Source organism: Myripristis murdjan, chromosome 1 (genome assembly GCF_902150065.1).
Source record: "Myripristis murdjan chromosome 1, fMyrMur1.1, whole genome shotgun sequence".
NCBI classification, from domain to species: Eukaryota; Metazoa; Chordata; class Actinopteri; order Holocentriformes; family Holocentridae; genus Myripristis; species Myripristis murdjan.
Window position 1 is genome coordinate 34,923,998 of NC_043980.1, and position 21,197 is coordinate 34,945,194.

The 21,197-nt window shown below is 40.6% G+C and overlaps 1 protein-coding gene across 5 annotated transcripts in view; it reads left to right on the forward strand.

Annotated features, from left to right (window-relative positions):
- Positions 1-21,197, forward strand: part of rptor (regulatory associated protein of MTOR, complex 1) — a 183,471-nt gene that overhangs the window by 112,400 nt on the left and 49,874 nt on the right. For all 5 annotated transcript variants that reach the window (XR_003928108.1, XM_030048802.1, XM_030048820.1 and 2 more), the window contains exons 13-21: positions 1,186-1,269; positions 5,450-5,560; positions 6,092-6,166; positions 6,569-6,634; positions 9,580-9,771; positions 14,022-14,162; positions 14,336-14,456; positions 15,563-15,703; positions 16,938-17,093. Coding sequence is in view for 4 of the 5 variants with exons in the window: in XM_030048802.1 (XP_029904662.1) it covers positions 1,186-1,269; positions 5,450-5,560; positions 6,092-6,166; positions 6,569-6,634; positions 9,580-9,771; positions 14,022-14,162; positions 14,336-14,456; positions 15,563-15,703; positions 16,938-17,093 (1,087 nt within the window). In the remaining variant the exon portion in view is untranslated. The remainder of the gene's footprint in view (positions 1-1,185; positions 1,270-5,449; positions 5,561-6,091; positions 6,167-6,568; positions 6,635-9,579; positions 9,772-14,021; positions 14,163-14,335; positions 14,457-15,562; positions 15,704-16,937; positions 17,094-21,197) is intronic.

Genomic DNA, 21,197 nt, shown 5'->3' on the forward strand with positions numbered 1-21,197 from the left:
AACATGTGAATGCACCTTTCCTTTCTGTCTCTACCAAAAACTGTTTTGTAAACTAAATTGAAATGCTCATGACTTCTACATCCAAAAGCAGTAGTGCTTTTTAGGTAGGTTTATCAACTTCACATTTGAATATTAAAAGATGAGGAACATGCTTTAAAATGATTGACAAGTACTGTTTTACATGCAGTGTAGTAAATGGGGTACAACAAAAACACATGTGATCAGGGATTCATAAGTTTTACCACATTGCATTTTTGTCTCTGCAAAATAATTATTTTCATATCAATTCATTAGGTTTTAGAAGATGAATATTTAGCATTGTGACAGTGAGAGTCTTGCCTGTCAGCGTGAATCATGAGAAGTTTCACTCTGATTCCAGTTTTTCTCTTTTTAGTAGCTGCGTCAGCCTACTTCAACAGCACACACACGCACACTCACACGCATGTGTTCCCACGCTCCTCCCTGGAGGGTCGGAGGTAACCCTGTCATGGTCTTTCCCCGGTTTCCCTCTGAGCATGTGTTCACACTCAGAGAGTTTATGTCACGGTGCACACTAATAATACATTAAACGTTGGAGGAACTAGCACTGTGTGTGTGCGCGCATGTGTGTGTGTGTACCTGCTTCCTTCCATATGCTTGTCCCTGCACTCAGTGTGGAGCTGTCGCATGGGGACTGACCAACATCCGGCCCTCACAAAAACGGCAGGCTGGCATACGTAGACGTCATCCACACACATGCACACACATTCAGCACAGACCATATGTATCCTTAAAATAGCCTTTATTGGCCAAAACTACCACTTTGTTCAGCGATTTGGCATCACACATGCATTCAACTTACGCACGCATACATAAGCGCAAATTCCTATACAAGCCCACACACTAAGGTATTGTCTTAATCCAAACGTTAGGAAGAAGCCAAGAGAAATGGCAGCCAAGAGGCGGCACCGTTTCGCCCACACACACACACACATACACACTCAGACACACACAGTAAACAAAAGCAACCTGGTGGCCGTATGTTTTCACTAGTGGTGGGAGAGCCTCCTGTTCCAATCTCCCTGCCCTCCCTCTCTGCCTGTCCCCCTGCTGTCCGTCCTCCTTCTTCTTCTTCCTCCGTTAATTGCAGGCCTCCTCCGGGTGTGGAGGCAGCACAGTTGATCTCTCACCTCTTGTCTCTTCCAGGTCCTCCTCAGTCAGGTGCATCGGCTGCGGGCTCTGGACCTGCTGGGACGGTTCCTGGACCTGGGTCCCTGGGCCGTCAGTCTGGTGTGTTCATCTCCATCTATAACACACACACCATTTGTCAGTTTCAATCCAAAATTACAATTCACAAAAATGAGAAATAACTGAAGGGCTACGGCAGCATTGCATGACCAACCTTTCCACAACATTTCATGGCGTGGCATTAATTCCCTCGGAAATCTGTGCAAAAAATTAATTAGCTCTACCTTGCCCCAAGATTTCCACAAAAGCTTCTTGGTGCTAGAATCATTCACCTTTTTGTAATGGGCCACACCCACTACCACCACACCCTCTTTTGTCCGAGCAGAAAAGAATCAGCTCTTCCTTGCCCCATGACCAAGGTATCCATAGTGTCTTGCCCGGTTATGTGAAGCTGTTTGGAAATAATACAGCTTTTCATGATAGGCCGCCCAGCACCACGCCTCATTTTAGCCAATCAGCAGTCTCAGCTGTTTCTCTTCCCATGACCAAGCTCTCCCCAAAATTTGCAGTTTTGTAGGAATCCATTGGTAGATTGGTAGCATAAAATCTTAATGAACAATTGAAGTGTTTAAAGAATCGTGGGTAACTAAGGCCTGATGAACCCAACATAACTAGATTATCTTCTCACCTAATAAAATGTGTCAGCATGTGTCTGTGCTACATACAGAACACTGAAATTTGGTTTGTTCCTGGATGCCTGTTTTTGTGACATACTGGAGATTTGGGAAATGAGACGCCCTGATAAACTGAAGCTTGAGAATAAGGGCCCAGAGACTAATCAGATAGGGTTTAAAATATGTGTTTACTAACACATTGTATAGATTTGACAAAGTACATGTATTATATAGTGACATTTACAACCTACAAAACACCAAAGACTTTTATTCCATACGTCTAATGACACTTTTATAGTGTTATTTGTGATTGATTGTGACATTGTGAAATATATTACATTCAGTAAGCTTCAGATGGCTGTAGCTGTGGAAAGGAGAGTCAGTGGGAACGTTTGCCTTAGACCATAATATAACTATGTTTTAACTGTTGTAAAATCTGTGTTTCTCAGGGTTGAATAAATATTGATATAAAGTTAACAGTGTTTCAAGTGGAAAAAAGCCTCAACTTCAAAAAATGAACAAACATATTTAGACAACGTTTTTGTGAATTCATCACTATGGCCCTAAAAGTTTAAAAATTCATCAATATAAACACCCAGGAATTCAGTGGACACTCTCTCAATAACCCATCGGTTTATTTTAATGCAAACACCATCAACATTGTTTCTATTGCTGTTGCGGCAAAAAATGACGTTTGTCTTACTTATGTTTAAGCATAAGTTATTGCATTTAAACCATGTATCCACCTCAGCCAGTTCCTCATTTAGATTATTTTGTAGATCATTTAGCAAGCAATACTTAATGCAGAATGCTAGAGCAATTTACTAAATCAGTAATATACAGAATGAAGAGGAGCGTTCCTAAAATGGACCCTTGGGGGGCCCCGTATTTGATGGTTACACTTTGAGGTTTGTGACCATTTAATGTACATGTACATATTGCTCCCTTCCATACATATAGCTTCTGAACTGGCTGAGCATTTTGCCACCATAATGTTATAGTTTGCTTATTAGCTTTTGATAAATCAAAGAAACTTCCAGTGACAGTCGACTTTCTCAATAGCATCGATTTTTTTTTTTTTTTTTTTTTTTTTTTTTCAGTGAAATCAAGAATCATACAAGTAGTGCTCTTTTTTTCTAAAGGCATACTGTGATGGGACAAAAATATTTGATTTATTAATCGCCATGTCTAATATATGCAGTTGTCTCCAATACTTTGGAGAGAATAAGCAATTTAGATATTAGTGATTTATTTGATGCTGCTATTGTCCCAAAGTGTTTGTGGACAACTGCAGTTTTCCTGCCAGGCCTACATACTGTGTTTGTCATGTGTTTAGAAAACATGTTGATAATATGTTTAATTAAATATAGTATTTTTTCCCAAAAGCTTGGATGCACTTGATGCATGTTTCAATTATCCAAAATTTGAGCTATCTGAAATGTCTTCATTCCTAAGGGGTTCTACTGTACTATTAGTTAGCTTCTACCTTCAGAAGTAATCAAATCTTGAGTGTGTCACATGGACCTATATATCACTGATTCTTGAGAATTTGGATAAATCATGTCCCACTAAGAAAAATGCTATTTCTGCTGGAAATTTACAACATTTTAATGAATAAAATGAATCAAGGGCATAATCAGGGGGTCCTTTGCACATTTGTAAGGTTCTTTTATAGGTTTATTTTTAATTTGTATTAATTTAATGATTATATGGTGGCCCATGCCCTACAAAACCAGTTGTCCTTGGATAGGAGATAATCATTTCAACTTGATTAAAACAACAAAAAGTAATAATTTCACTGAATAATATCTTTACCACATGAAAGAGTACATCATAATATGTATTAAAAACTACAAACGATGGGTTTTGAACAATATTTACTATTATTTTGTGGTTGCTCAAAATGTGTCCCAGATATTCGTCACCACCGTCAGATATTTATTTAAAAAATAATAATAAAAAAACTACAAGGTCAATTACATTCCTGAGGAGCCCTTTTCAAACCTTCAGCTCTACTGCATGCTTCAAGACCACTCAGGCTCCTGTAAGTTTTCTATTTTCTCTTAAATCTCTTCATATTTTGGGACACTGCTACTGTCACAACCATAAATTGTCAACACCGTCACTTCTGTATAAAAAATATTAAATTAGATTTTGGAATAAATGTATACTTTTTAAGAAGAGGTCTGATGCAGGTAGCAACAGGGCGAAAACAAGCTGGCTAATGTGAACAACTCATGCTTATCATGTGAAAGAGCAGGTTTTTGTCACCACCGTCAGTCGTCACCACCGTCAGGTTTTCTGTCTGACGGTGATGACTGAAGTCTGAAAAATGCTTATAACAGGGCTCAGGATTGTTATTTTTTATACCAAATAGTTAAATAAAGTTGTTAAGCAAGAAGCCATTGACTTGAGTGGTATACATTTTGGAAATGTATGTTTTAATGAGGCCACTGTCACCACCGTCAGATTAGTGTCACCACCGTCAGCGGCAGTTATATTGGTTTTAAATGAATATGCTTATAATATGTTTCTTTGGTGGTGTTGAGTTATTAAAGTAATAGTCTCTTTAATACAAAAATATGTTTTTCAAATTAAAAAAAAAAAACATTACGGTGACAGTGTTGACAAAAACAAAGTAGCCTAATAACTGGAAAAACCTATTTTATGAAAAAATGCAAAATGAGGAGGTTGCACCGGTACATTGCTGAACAGCCAAGACCTTGGCCTATAATGATAAATCTTCAGATTTTGTAATTTAACACACTTTTTTTTTTTCAAAATTAAAACCTGTTTTATCCAAATTCCCAAGAATCAGTGATATATATTTAAACAGGTTGAATGATTAACTTCAAGTGACGATTTTTCTTCTCCTCAAAATAGATATGTGATATTTTGGAATGTGATTTTGAATCTTCATGTTTGTTTTGTTTTTAACTCAGGCTGCATGCACTCTTCATCTTTGATGCTTCAACTGTACAGCTATCTCTGTAAACAGACAGCAAAATGAAACCTTGACAGCAAACATCCTGCTATAGTTTATTTTGACTGCTAAACTGCCAAACCTGGAATTTTTCCAATATCCTGCTCACTTCTTTTCAATACCAGAAAGACACATAACGTTTAAAAATACTTTGGGTTGAAATTAAATCAGAAGTGATTGCTGGGCCACTTCCTTGGCTGGATGCCTGTGTATCTCACACTCCATATCTTCAAGTCATGAGAGCTGTATGTATTCTTGTGTAGTGTGGTAAAGTTACAGTATAACAGTGTTAACTGAAGAGAAACACCAGATACTCTCTTCACTCATAGATGTGTACATATAGTTTAACATAACACCTTTACAGTGTTCCTGTGTTAGCAGAATATGCTCCATAAATTAATTCAGGCCTCTTAGAAAACTGAAAATCTGGGCACATATTTTACTTGGAATCAAAAGTGCGAATAGTCATTTTCGCAGCTTTTGCTCGGCTTAATTTCACTGCTGTGTACCTGGGTAAATATTGTACCCAAGGTGTTTCTTGGAGATCAAAATGTCACCTTTAAATCCATGTGACTTCTGTTTGGATACCACCGTGTAATCGCCAGTGATGCGTGTTGTTTTCCAGGCCCTGTCAGTTGGGATCTTCCCCTATGTACTGAAGCTGCTCCAGAGCTCAGCCCGGGAGCTACGGCCTCTGCTTGTGTTCATCTGGGCCAAAATACTCGCCGTCGACAGTGTAAGTTAAAGAAAACACACACATACACACAAACACACTCTATGATACCTGTTGTCTCAATTCTGGCCTGACAGAGAAGGGATCGATACAGCAAGAAAGCGTGAATGAAGTGATCAACAATTCACTTTGAAATTTGAGTTTATCTGACATGAATGCATCCACGGTGATGCTAGGAGCTTAATTAGTGGCTGTGCACTGATCAGTTTTGAGTGAGACTCCAACAATTTTTCGAGCGACTGAAGCAAAACAGGTGCGTTCACACATCATCAGTATTCTGTTAGTGTTTTGGTAAACAAGCCATGAGAGAAATGAAGAAATACTCCCTATGGCTGCCCTGGTGTCAGCACTGTTTGAAGGGAAAGTGGCCATCAGTTTCTCACTTATATTTCTGTACAGAAAGGCAACCCTTGACATCCTCCTTTCTCTCCTTCTTTCTGTCTCTTTGGCTCGATCCACTTCTCACTGTCTCGCCCCCTCCTCTTTTGTGCCTCTTCTCAATCTCTCTCCGTCTCTCCCTCTCCATTTTTCTAGTCGTGTCAGGCTGACTTGGTGAAAGACAACGGTCACAAGTACTTCCTCTCTGTGCTGGCTGACAATTACATGCCTGTGAGTATCCACCAACCGCTTCTGCACATTTATGAGGCAGGATTATTAAAAGCTACCCATGTGGGATTTAGTCCAAGCTTTCTACATTACATTATTTCTTCTTCCTGCTGCTTGTGATGCATAACTTACCCCTTTACTGAATGAAATTCAAGCCTGAAGGATTCAAAATCCCAAACTTGAAAAATGTGAAACCATGAAGCAATTCAAATAGTAATAGTAGCAATAAGATAACAAGATAACAATAGTAATAAGAAAATTTACACCACACTATATGCTTACCAAGACACAGTAAGTAGTAAAATTGCTAACAAGACAGCGTCCTTCAGACTAGCTTTAGAAAGTAGGGCAAAAGCAGATGAATTAACGTATACAAGATCTTAGAGTGTATTGTTTCTGTTTCAGGCTGAGCATCGAACCATGGCTGTCTTCATATTGGCTGTTATTGTCAACAGCTACAACACAGGACAGGTGGGTGTGTGGAGCATAATATTGAATATGTGTGGTCATGTGGTCTAGATTTTCAATAGCAAAAACACTGGATAGGTATTTGTGTGCATGAGTTAAGGCTGGGCGATATGGACAAAATCAAGTATCACAATATCTTTGACCAAAGACTTAAATGCCAATTGTGACCATACTGTCAGGATGACTTGGTGCTTTCATGAGATATTTACATACAAGAGATTTTTGATTAACAATCATTAGTAATGTGGATATGATGACCAAGAAGGTTGAGGGGCACATAAATAGACCAGCTAATAAGTCCAGAAAGTTGCATTTTTTTACTGTAATCCAGCCTTTAAAACCAATAAACACTCATGTCATATCACGATATTACAATATCTGCACACATCGTCCAGCCCTAGTGTGAGTGTGTTCAGACATTTGGCCTCTGCATTACTGTCTGACTGTTGAGCCCAAAGGGAGAGTGCGCCTGTTGTTCATTTACTTCCCTCACCATGACCACAACAGGTCCTTTTGAAGCCAGCCCCCTCACTTTGAGAGATGCGCTGTGTTTTTCCAGACATATTGTTTATGTGACCATTTTGTCTCCAACAGTCACCTCTGTAATCACCCATCTCTGTCCCAACCGTCTCCATGGTGACACTTTATCACCACAAGTGTCACTTGGGCCCGCTCCTGGCCCCAGGTTTTCAGTCCAAGAAGCCCTTTGTGTTTGAGGCATATGGGCTGTCCGGGCCTGTGCTGTTGAGATGATATACCTGATCATTTCATGTGGAGTATGCACACACGCTCCTCCACCATCACTCCCATCTGCCTCCTGTCTCCTGCTGTTTCCAATTCTTCACCTTCTAGTCATGAATGAAATTTGACTCATTCATTTTTCTCGTAATTTCCCCTTTCCCTCAAACTCACGCCCACCACCTTACCTCTCACATGTACAAATTTGACAAATCAGAAACAGTGTATGTGCTCCCGTGCTCAGAAACACCCATTCCTCTTCCATATCCTTATGTTTACTTAATGCTCTTACCCCTCTCATAGGCCTGTGAATAATAGATGATCCCCAACATTACAGGGAGACTCTCTCCCTTCTCCGCATCTCCATTATTTATCCCTCTCACTTCCAACAACAGCGCTCATTACTGCGGTATCGCTGGCTTTGGCTTGTTGAGAACTTGTCACTGAGCACTGGCGTCTTAATATACCAGCTCCCAGGGTTCAGCTGGGAGCCGTGATCAGAGTCAAGGGAAAGTAGCGAGAGCGATCACAGGAAGAGAAAGAAAGAGGAGACGGTGGTACATAGTGTCACTAACTGATGAAAGATTTGTTGTTATGATGCCACAATTCTTTGGAGACAGGGGAGGTTTCTCAGCACACAAAACGGGTGCCTTATTTTGTGTCTCATGTGGGTGTGAGGTGTTATGTGAGCAAGATTTATGTTCCCTAGGAATGTCTGAGAACTTATGAGTGTGCAGAGGATGGATGGAGACATGCACAGTCATTCTCTCTTATCATGTATCTGTCATGGTGCTCTAGCTGCACAGTAATACACCTAAGAGAGCATGTCCTCAAATATAATGTGCTGCACCACCAATGAAATAACTGCTGCAATTGTAATACTTCAAGAAAACAAGTATATGGCAACATATAAGAAGCCAGTGCTTTTCTAAACAAAAATTATAGAAAAGAAACTGGGTCTAAAAGTGGATTTTAAAAAGAGCTTTGGTTTCACATCAACTTCCAACTCGTTCTTTCGTCTAGGAGTCGTGTATCTTTTGAAAGCTCAGATATATCTGACTATGTGGTAAATAACATGGAAGTATCTTGAAAATGGAAATCATTAAAAGTAAATAAATCCGAAATTAACTCTCCATTTATCATGCATGCTTTTAACCACAAACCAGCTCTTCCTGTCATAAAACTGAGCATATTTTGGTAAATTAACAGTTTAATGGTGTTGCCTTTTGATACAGATTTGAAAAATTGGACCTTAGCTTACATTACTTTCCTGTTCAGCCTTCAGCTCTCTGGCTGACATGAAAACTTGCAAATCATAGAGATGAGAATCTTTTCTACCTCTACTTTTTTCCAAATGAGTTACACGTGCCATTTAGCTTGCTAATGAGTTACGAGTCCTGAGTCACCTCAAAGCCTAGAGCCTCTGTACTGCTGTTGATCAACATGTCAGGCGAATAGCAGGTCATTGTCATCCCAGACCACAATTATATAAACCTGCAAAGAAATTCTATTTTGCTCACATTTTTCACTTAATTTAATTGTTTAATCATATTTTTGTCAGATAATTTTTATTTTAAAGGCGTAATGTATCCCCAATGTCCCACTACCATTGAATGGTGGGTTGGGTTACCTAAAAGAGCCTTAAGGAGCTGGAGACCCTAAAAGAATTTTATTGGCCTGGGTTTTAATGGAAGATTTTAGTGTCCCTTGATGGTATAAATCCAGTTTCAGAGTTGTTTCTACCCTGAGAAGAATAAAATTCTGGGGGGAAACACTCAATCTTTGTTTTTTGTTGTTTTTTGGCGTTAAAAGGGTTTAAGCATAAGTTATTGCTACACAAAATTGATTAAATATTGATTGAATAGCTGCACAAAATATTGTCTGTCAGCCACTTTGGTTTTTAGATATCACTACTGGCCATAAAAATCCATATCCATTGATCTCCTATGGCTACTTCTGTCCTTTCAAGTCACAGGATGTAAAACTGAGTAGCACTGACCTCTAACCTGCGGTCATAGGTCATCATCAGTGGGTTTTGTGACGGCCGGTTCAGAGGACTTGTTAAAGTGTAATAAGACGGAGTGCACAGCTAAACCACTGTGTGTAACCCTCACGTGTTTCTCTTCTGTTCTCCACATCCCCTTAACCTCCGTCCTCTGCCCTCATCACCTCTCTCCCTTCCCTCGTACCCTCCTCTTTCGCCCCACCAGAAAGCCTGTCTGCAGGGCAACCTGATTGCCAACTGTCTGGAGCAGTTGTCGGACCCCCACCCGCTGCTGCGCCAGTGGGTGGCCATCTGCCTGGGCCGCATCTGGCAGAATTTCGACTCGGCTCGCTGGTGTGGAGTCCGGGACAGCGCCCATGAGAAACTCTACATCCTGCTCTCAGACCCCATTCCTGAGGTGAGAGGCTGGTACCTGGCTCCCTGCGCGGCTCCAGAAAGTCTGAACAAGCTAAGGGGATGTTTTGTCTCCAGTTCAAGTTGAGGTGTTGGACAAAAAAATCACCTCTGTGCCTGCGGTGTCATCTTAAAATGGCTGAAATTATATTGTCTAAACTCAAGGTCTTAAAAGGTGTTGAGGACAGTTACATGAGACAGTTTTAGCTTTAGAGAACATTTTGCACATTTGCTCTTTTGTAATCATCTCACACAGACTTAGTTCTGCACCAAAACCCTACACCATTAAGTAAGTGCATTATGTAAAAGGGTTTTTTTTTTTTTTAATCAGTTATCTACACATTAATATTTTGTACTTAAAATACGTTCCCACACTGGAGCCAGGCCATTGTAAAGTGTTTCCAAGGATGCCTACACATTTTTTCTTTTTCCTGCCTGTAATGTCTTGCTTGGATTTGAAGACATTTGGTCACTGTTTGGCATGGTGTATATGCTGATTTCACTCCAGCCATACACTTTACACCAAACAGATTCAGTAATGTGAAGCACACACACATACCACACACACACGCGGAGCAGCTCCACAGAGCCTTTGAACAGTTTGGATCCTCCATATTACAAGATGGTCAGCGTCAGATTGGGTCGTGTTTGGACCAGAGGGACGGTGAGACAGAGTTTGCCCTGAAGTTCACCCACATACTTGCTGCCCTCACTCACGCTCTGCACACACAAAACACATACACAAACATGCACGCACACACACGCACATGGATAAGAGCATCTGTTGCCAGCACTAGCATCCTCCCTCCCTTGACAGACAGCTGCTTTGGCCGTAGGGTTGAAACTCAGGTCTGCAGACCCATCTGTCCGTACACACACATGCACACACAACCTCACATATTTATAAACCCAAATTCATTTACTGTCTGGTTGATTTATTTTACATTAAACACTTTGAGGGTTTAGGTTATTTAAGGCTGGTGGAGACTGATCAGAACTGACTGCATCAGACTGTTGAAAAACCACATATTTACACTGATAAATGACTTCAGACGTCATGTTTTCATCAGTTTAACGCGAGGGCCTCTCTATCTGTCTGTGCCTGTGTTTGTGTCTCTATTTGTCTCCCTAGAGAGTAGAGGACAAGAGCGAAGATAGAGGGAAAGTGCTAGGTAGTGGAGGAGTTAGAGAGAATGAAGGAGGCTGGGTGCAGAGATCAGTGAATAAGCAGACTTTTTAATTAAGATTAAACCGGAGCCTGACGGGACGCTCTCAAGAGGACACTGTTGTTTACTCACAGTTTGCAACTCACTTCAGAACACATATCTGTGTACACACACACACACACACACACACACACACACACGCACACGTACATGCTGTGAGCTTGAACGGACTTCTTAGTTCTTCCTTTTAAACTATGACAGTTTTTCACTGATATTCTCTGCTCGCTGAGATTTATTTATCTATGTAGCTGCAAACTGCACTTTTCCTACATCAGATTCCTGCTGTGGATTTTCTATTTTGGGGTCGGCGTTGGCTAATTAGCTCGTGGCAGAGGTAGCCAAACTGCAGCAAGTGCGTGAGAAGTGAAGGTGAAAAAAGGATTTCTCTGTTTAATTTGTGTCATAACAAAAATACTGTCGGTATAAAAATGGACTGTTTATTATTTAAAAGCTTTTATGGGTACAAATTCTGTTAACATGAAATAGAAACTTTAGTTAGGACTTTTGATCTTCAGGACACATCACATTTTTTATCAAAGCAGATTCCATGTTCAGACAATAAGGCCGTGACATGCAAAGAGTTGCATTTTGCTCATTAGAAAGCGACAAGAAATGTTCACAGTAATAAAATCAAACATGATAATTAATTAATTTTAAGTTCTAAGTCTACATTTTAAAGAAATTCTTTGCCAATTTCCAACCAGCTTTATATCATAAGAGTGTGGGTGGTATATACAAATGAGTAATGTTTACCTTCCATCCATGGTGCCTACACCCAGAGCTCCCCACTCGTTTGCCGGCAAAAGTCTCCTGGGCTGTGGTTTGAACTGCAGATTGTGCATTTTTGAAACACCGGCCTCCATGGACAGTGGTTATTGAGAGAGCGGCCCGTTTCTGAGTCCTTGCAGTCCTGGGAAACAATGGAAGTCAACACCATTGAAACTAAAAAGTTTTATAAACAATCAGATGTTGTCTGCTCCAATAAGCTAGTAGGTATATGGAAACCAGACACGTCATTGTTTTCCAAGCCCATTGCATTCTGGTGGTTGTAGTTTTCTACCTTTTGGCCTAGAGAGGATACCGCAGCCCTTTTTCTTTGGTTTCTCTGGTCATATAGCACCAGTTTCAGAAATATTGGCACCTTTCTACTGCATAGCCTAGTTTTATGAAATGACCATCTTTCCAGCAGTAAAATATCCGTTTAAAGGTCTTCAAGATGTATTATTTTATATCATTTTGAGGCCTTTAACAGTTTTTCTGCTGAATTCATCTCCAGAAGTTCTAGGGGCTTACAATGCACTTGGAAATCATTATAAAAAGCTATAAAAACCAGAAAGTTTCCAATTTTTGAATTATGTGTATAATATTTAGCAAGAATAAGCATTTTGTTAATAATTAAGGTATCCGGATTCTCTTTTACTGCCATTACATACATTACATGGACTTGTGACTCGTTTAAAACAGGCTCATTTTTGCTTTTTAACCATTCCTCCAGTGGACTCCAAAATGTCTCAGAGTAAGAACAAGAAAAGATGTTTGGTAATTTCAGTGTCAGTTTGACAAAAGGCACAAGCATTGCCATAGAAATGAAACCCCAAGAACGTATAGAGGCTTTTTAAATGTCATTTTAATTTGTTATAGTTATATGTGACTAAAGAGATACTGTTACTAATCACAAATCAGTCACTGACTTGGAAGACCTACTGGGCTCAAACCAAGAAAATGTATCTTTTTTTTCAAATATCTTTTCAGTCTTAATTTATTGCAAAAGTCAAACATAGTTGGCTTGATTTCTTTCAAAAACTTTGGAAGAAGGCAGTGAGGAATTACCCTTGAGACCCTGAAAATTTGCAAGGAATTAGTGAATGGTTACAAGAAAATGACACACATGTGCAAGAGAGGAAAGAAACCCCAAAGAGCTAATAGTAAAACATCCGCTCTGGGATTTCCAATTCATTCTGTACTATGAATATTTTTTTGGCCAAACTTTTTTGGGTGAGCTAATTTTCAGATTTCAGATAAACTTTTTATTACTTCAAATTAATCTGCTCTGGTTTCAAAGGGTTACATTTGTAACTGTGTTTGTAACAATTAGTATTCAATGAATATTCACGTTTGCTTTCGGGGGGCAGACATATGTTACCATTTGTAGAAGAAAGCTACATGCCAAGCAGCGTATGTGTAAAGGAACAACACCTGAGTGAATATGGCCAAATATAATACAGTATTAACACAGGATCATTTAATTTCAAGTCACAAACGATGATTTAGTCACAGGATGGCAGTATGTTGATTCACATGTTTTAAGGTGGAGTGAACATGACATGACGGTGTGCTGTGTGCTGCAGCATCACTGAAGAATGCTATGTATGATTTCTTCTCATATATATTATTCACAAAGTAGTTGTGGTGACACATTCCCATGTGTCCTCTTTGTATCACCCTGACAAACAACAGATTCGGTAATCTGCTTTGTGCTGTCAGTATGCTCAGTGTGGGAGTCCAATCCCCCATGGAAAATGCCTTCCACTGGAGTGTGAGTTTGGATTACACATCCGATGAAGCAGAGAGAGAAACTAATGAAATAGACCAACAGAAAGCAGCTCAGAGGGGCATGCAGCACTGATAATCATTATCACATTTGTTATCGCATTTCATAGTAATACATTTAGAGAAAACCACCGTGGTTACTTTTAAAACTCTCAGTCAACACAGCACCACAAAGCATTTGAAGAATTTAAATAAGGACAGCTTGCCAATGTTGGACTGAAAATATGACAGCAGAATAGATTTGATCTTCATCACTCTTATGTTTATATTATGTGTATATTAATTTGTGATCAGGTGTAAAAACAGTACAACTTGTCATCTTGTCAAACAGTATTTTTCTGTATCTAGTCATCATCAGCACTCACCAGTTGTGTCAAGGGATCACGATAAAGTTTGTTGTTGTTAGATTTGTTTTTGGGTTGTTGTTTTTTTTTTTGTGTATTTTGAAGCTTTGTAACAGACCTCTGTGTTGCTCTAGGTGAGGTGTGCGGCAGTCTTTGCTCTGGGGACGTTTGTGGGCAACTCTGCTGAGAAGACAGACCACTCTACCACCATCGACCACAACGTGGCCATGATGCTGGCCCAGCTCATCAACGACGGCAGCCCTGTGGTCCGCAAGGTAACTGGAATACACAAGCACTCACACACACTCCCAAAAATACATGACATTCATGCAATACTTTTGATTTCGTCATGGTATAGGGCTTTCTTTCATTTAATATAATATATGCATCATCAAAAATGATAAATAATACTCAAGTGCAGGCGTGTGCACGCGTGTGTGTGTCACAGGAGCTGGTGGTTGCGTTGAGTCACCTGGTTGTCCAGTATGAGAGTAACTTCTGTACAGTGGCTCTCCAGTTCATAGAGGAGGAGAAGAACTACACTGTGCCCTCACCAGCCAACACTTCAGGTACTCTCTCTCTCTCTCTCTCACACACACACACACACACACCGAGTTCAGAATTGAAAAAGATCACATCTTCATTACAAAGATTAAGAATAAAACATGTTTTGTTGGGGGAAAGTTTTGGAAACTTTTGATTTTTGTGCACTTTCCACTGAATTTTCTTGTTAAAGGAATGGTAAGCAGGGATTTCCTTATTTAATATTTTTCTTCAGTTCTGTCTTCATCATCCGCCAAGATCTGAGTGTTCTTGAAAGTCTCTGAATGTAATAAAATGGAGTTTTAGGTGCTGCATTTTGTACAGTAATACATTGTAGCAGGGCTGGGTGGGCCTTAGTGCGTCTTGCAGGGTCATGATATTGTGTGGACCCTGGTAAGAGCAGCCACCTGTCCAGCAAAGTGAAGATATTCTGTTTGTTGCAAGTGAAAGAGCTATAGCTCTTGGTAACAATTTATTAGCTAATGTTTTCATAGCTAACATTGGTGTAGAGCTCCCTTGTTAAAAACTCTGGAGTCTTGTAGTAGTAGGCTTGATGTGACAAAGTTCACATCTGACACCATCACAAGCTAAAGCTAAATATAACAGGTGCAGTTGAAGGGCCAATCAAAAGGGGGCGAGCAGACTAAAAGCTGAGTTTGTGTTCTGATTGGATCGCTCCACTCTTCCATGTGAAAATAGCTTTTGATTCCCAGCAGAAGTGTTCATTTGACTCAGGAGAAATCAGCTGGTTGGCCTCTTTCTGCACAGAAAGAACCTCAGATTCTCACAGTTTCATGATATTCTACACTCAGAGTGATGACAGTAAAAACACTTACGAAAAATTGTATACTTTACTTTAACATCGCTTTAATACTTAATACCCTTTAACATTTCAGGTGTTTGTAACTGTATATTTCATTTACATATTATTCATTTAGCTGACTCTCTTATCCAGAGCAACTTGAGCCAGAGCCTCATCGCCCTCATAATATTACTGTGACCAAACATCGATTTTGTAAAAAAGAAAAGAATTGAAAATAAGTCTCCCACGTGCTAGTTTGAGCAAACTTCATTCCTGTGGGTTTGGGACTGCGGAGACTCTAGCCTGGTGTCCCTCTGTGTTTCCGTCCAGAGCCTGGGAACCAGACGCCGGGGAGGGACAGCCCGGCCATCCCACGTCTACGCTCAGTCAACTCCTACACCAACATCCGAGCTGCTACCACCGCTCGCAACCTCAACAAGAGCCTGCAAAACCTCAACCTCAACGAAGAGGGTAGGCAAGAGAAAGGGGGATGCTGGGAAATGGAGAGAGAGAAAGAGCGCATGGGGATGCAAGAGATAGAAGGAGATAAATAAGATCAAGCAGAGATTTAGATGAATCCGTGGGAGGCTAGAAAGGAGCAGAGGGGAAGATTTAGTCACTTGAATGAAAAAAATGAGCGCAGGGAGAAACGGAAGAGCCCAAGAGTACATTTTATTAACTGTTCCTGTGCTTCATCAATTGTAGACCATGGAAGTAATGCTCTTCAGGCTAAATTTCCTATCTATCATTGCTATTCCTGAGGTTGACCCAATAAACATTAATAAAGGCCTCTTCAACAGAGAGGTCGTGATCAGCTTGCAAAGCAGAGATGGTAGTTTTCAGACGTACATGCAACAGGAAAATGCTCACCGTTCTTGTCTGATGGCAGCATCATAACAGTGTAATCTGTGGATTTAGCTCTCAGATGTCAGCACTGAGCATGTGGACATCTCTTTAAGTCAAGTGTGTGTTGACGGCAAACACACATGGAACGTTTCTGTCCACAGCTTTCAGAGCACATGTCCCACCACCTCCACGGATGCACATATTAGAGAACGTATGCTTTGGCACTCGCTCACACATTACGAGCAGTGGTGTCTGGCCCGACGTCTTGTCAAGAGTTTGAATCCTCGACCCCGTCTCTGTGTCGCTGGTCACTGACTCAGACGTCTGGCAGCGAAAGCTAACTCCACCCCCTGTCACCACTGCCAGACTGAGTAATGCGTAAGCCCTGACTCAAGCTAAATCACTTGCTCATGCTAAAGCGCGTAACCTACTGCTGACATTATGTCTAATTCACTGTGTTTATTCCAAAAGGCGGCGGTGTTTATCATCAATAACCACTGAGCAGAGCGTACCTCCAGTCGCTTCCAATCCCCATTTCCACATTTCAGCACGCAGTCAGTTAGGAGGATTCATGGCGTGGCGTTTTGTATGAGTCAGAGTAATGTTGGGTGATAATGGGAGTTACGGGTGCAGACAAGTGAGCCAGACAGTTGGAAACAGCGGGTTATTGTGTTGGCATCACGCCTCTAAGCATAAAGGCTGTTTACATGGTTTATACACCTCATATCGGTTGTTGAATTGGGTCTGGGCTTTTTTTTTTTTTTTTTTTTTTTTTTGCTTTCTGCCCCTCCTCTCTCCTCTTTTTATCATTGCAGGTTTTTTTAATTTGCATTTTTTGTGTGTGTATTCCTCGATCCAGGAGGTCCGGCAGCCTTCTCCCCTGGTAACCTGAGCACCAGCAGCAGTGCCAGCAGCACCCTGGGCAGCCCCGACAACGACGAGTACATCCTCTCCTTCGAGACCATCGACAAAATGAGACGGGTGTCCTCATATTCCTCCCTCAACTCCCTTATAGGTAACACTCACCCTGGCACTGCAGCTCTTCTTGCACTACAGCTGGACTGCTGCTGTTGTCACACACAGAGGCAGGGCAGGATCAGAGAGATGTGGCAAAACACCCGTCCACTGGTCATAGGTTCCCAACCAGACCAGTCTTTTTTTACTCTGAATTTGATTTGATTATAAAAAGCTATATATCTGAAATGCTCACTGATCATTTTTAAAATATAGAAATAATTGTGTCCTCCAAATTATGTCCTCAGTGTTTTGTAAGTTCCGCTCTTCAGTCAGCAAAAACTTCTGTAATAATCCGTGATAAGCCTTACTATCAACACTGCAATGATTTTCTGAGAGTAGGTGTCACCTTCACCTTTCAGATTGCAGATGAAAGAAACATCTCTCTTACGCTTTTATTGGACTCTCGTGACATTAAAAGCCCCAAATTTATCCCAATTTTTCCTCTACATTTATATATATAGACTATACTGTCTGGAAAAGTATGAAAAAGTATGGAATATGATTTTGATCATTACAGTCTGGATAAGTAATGAAAAGGAGGAGCGAGTATGGAAAAATATTTGAGTTTCCAGACAACTGTTTCAGTTACAGTTTTCTAAAAAGCAATTTTTTAACAAGTGTAATTCAGAAGTTGCAATTCTAAATTAATCATACCAGCAGCAAATTTTGATTTCGGCTTTGGTGTAGCCCGCTGAATATGTTTTCTATTGAGTGGGCGGGGTAGAGCGATTCCAACACCTTTCCATATTACAGCCCGCAAATCGAGGGTGGTACTTGTTGCACCATCCCATCCAAGGCTACAAGATGGGAAATGCAAGTTTCGTAAGAAATGGCTTACCCATCTAAAATGTGAAAAATGGTTGGTGGAAGTCATCATTAGTCATGTGGAGGGCAAAAACACGGAGAGCTCCTGGAGTCTCAAAGTTTTTTACTCAGCCCACCAGTTTGAGGCCCAGGAGTGTGACCTGTTTTAACCCTTTCAACGTCGAGACTGACTTTTAAATGGTCATCCTTCACACTGAATCAGTTAATAGTTAGCAGTAGCATAGATTCAGAATAAGTTTTAACATGCATGATAAAAGTGTCACTATCAGTAGTCTGAGACCTGACATATAATTTGAAAAGTCAATATGTCTGGAAAAGGAAACCTTTACATATATTATCAAATACTTCTAATGGGGGTGGTACTAAAATTGGATTTTGTTTGTATACTGTAATGTAAAGTTGCATTTTCAAAAGTATACCCTGTTTTTCCACATTGAAATCATTGAACACTTTACAACTGGGTTTAGTCTGGACTGGATCCCTTCACTGAAGCTTGATTGAAATCGCTCTAGTCGGGCCAGTCTGTAGCACTTGAACTGGCACTCCCACTGGAAAGCCTCCAGTCAGTAGGTTCATCTCATTTCAATCAGAGGAGCTGCCAGCCATTCAGGGTCCAGCACTGAGACTGCCCTGTCTGTGAGCACCCAGCACTCAAATTCAGGCAACTTAATTCTGATCAGCTTTTAAGTAAACTACATCTATTTGCTCATCATCAAGAATATAACACATCCTGAGGCATTGTATATTTGAAAACAGACCTATTAAAAATTCACATGGGACAGTTAACTTTACATATTTTAAACATCTTTGCTGACAGCAGACTGCCACCTTTAAACAGAGACTGGAAGCAGCATGAGTGAATTGGATGTGCCCTTTAAGTTTGTATCTTTTCTTCATATGAACACAGCAGGGCCTCATCCGTAACAAGGGCTGTGTAGCATAATGCTGGGACAAATAGGTAGGAGCGTCCAACCAACAAACACTCTACAAAAAGGACTCAGCTTCTGAGAAAGTCATGGGGAGCAAAATGAGTGAAGACCAGGAGAAAGAGAGATGGCACCAGAGTGAAAAACCTCAGCCCCCTAGAGAGGGCAAAAGCTCACAAACGAGGGCAGGCACAGAGGGGGAAGCTGCTAGCTTCAAAAAGTGAAAAAAAGGGTTGAGATCAAAGTGTAAAGAACAGCAGAGAGGTGAGGAGATAGCCCTGTGAGCCACCTGAGGTGATTTAAGTGCTTTTCCTGGTACACACTGAACCTGGACCCTCTTTCTTACCCGTGCACGCGGATGATTGGCGGGCAGCGCCATGCGTCCTGACAGCCAGTTTGTGTGCGAGCAGAGAAACCATTAACTCACTCCCACTCCCACAGGAGATGGGAAGGGGAAACAGGGGATTCCCCTCTTTTTTTCCTTTCCTTTTTTTTTTATTTATTTATTTATTTATTTTATTTTTGCTTTCCAAGTTGCAAACCACTTCAAAGCTCCCAGATGTCCTGTCACGTCCCAGTAAGTGTTTCAGCGAGGCACAATGAAAAATGAGCTGAGATGGAAAATCGAATGGAAAAGTTAATAGCACTTTTGAGAATGGTAAATTTGACTTGGCATGAAAGCAGGTGCAGCTACTATAATGAAACATCCTTTTCAAAGTGTTTTCTTTGATTTGTTTCCAAATGAATGCCACCCTGTTTATGGTATACCCAACTCAGTTCATATTGGCTCAGCTGGATGAGCAGTGTTCTCCATTTGCAAAGTATAAATGAACAATCTGTCTTTAAATTTGGAATCTAGAGCTTTTTTCCAGTGATAAATATTTTTTTATTTTATTTTCTTCTCAGGTTGCGCAATATTAGGTTAGAGAGACTCTCTGTACAGGACTAGTGAATATCTGGACCAGGTAGGACAAATTTAGGCTCACTAGCTAGTTAACATATCAGCTTACATGTCATGTTGCAATATTTGCACCATCATAAATTATGTTAATGCCTAGAGTCATAACAAAATGTTTATATGAAGTGACACCGGTCGCTCCACCTTTGTTATAGTCTGAATGGCATTTCAAATACATGACAAAGCGCGTGGATCGTGGAAAACCCCAGATTTCAGCTTTAAGCGTTCCTAACATAGCATAACTAGTCCCATTGTAACTTAATGCCAAGCCTTGAGAATCCTCTGACACCGCAGCACAGTTTTCTCCGCTTTGAAACTAAATCTCTAAATCTTCAATCACACACATATACACACATTTTTTTCAATCAGGTGGACACATTTTTCACACACACACCCATACACACACACACACACACACAGTAGTAGCCATAGGTGATAGGCTTGTCTGCCCTGTTCCTATTGATGCTTACTTTAGCGTTGCTCTCTGCTTTGACTGAGCAGGTCATGCTCTAATCTGGGATTTATCAATTAATCCAGCATTAATCAAACTGCATGGGGACATGGGGCTTTGGCGAAAACACAGCCTAGTCAGACAGCGCTGAGCTAGTGGGATCGTTGCTGCTGTTTTCTCCTCTCAGGGCACAGGTGCAGTGAGACACCACAGTCCGGAAATGAATGTTAGAGGAAAAAAATAAAAACTACAGCCCAGCGCAGCATTTGATGTCATCACCCTTTTAGCCGCTGAATTAAGCATTCAATGTTTGGTTAAACCTTTTCAAGCTGCTTGTGGGCCCTTAATGCTGGCATGAGGTCCCTGTGTAAACAGGTTAAAAGGCATATTGGCCCCTCGCCCACTGAGCTGTGCCCCTGCCACAGCTGTGGAGAGTCCCACTTGTTTAGAACTTCACTGCATGTATAAACAAACAGGACAAAGCAGGAGAACGGAGGAGACGGCACCGGTGGCATGATACAGCCGAACAGCAAAGGACAAGGCAGCCTCAAGTACTTAGTTTAGAAGTAGAGTGCAAATGCATGTCGAGCGCGATGATCTTACATGTGTGTTGTCATTTGCATTCTCTCATCTAATTGAGTGGAGTCTCTACTTGTCACTTTTTTGTCTATTCATGTGTTTCTTTTGTTTGTTTGAAGTTAAAAGATTTCCATAAGACCCTTGTGGCTTTTTATCTCGCTAGTAAAAATTAATAATTTGTTTCTCCTCTGTTGTCTTTTTATCATTATATTCTGTCACTTTGTTTTATCACTTTTATGTTTTATCACCGTGCACATAAACCAAACTGAAACTAATCCAGACATATAAAGCGCCTGGTGAATTGTACAGTAGTTTAAAGCAAAGTGAAACCATAAATGCTAAATAGTTGGACGCTTGCTTGAC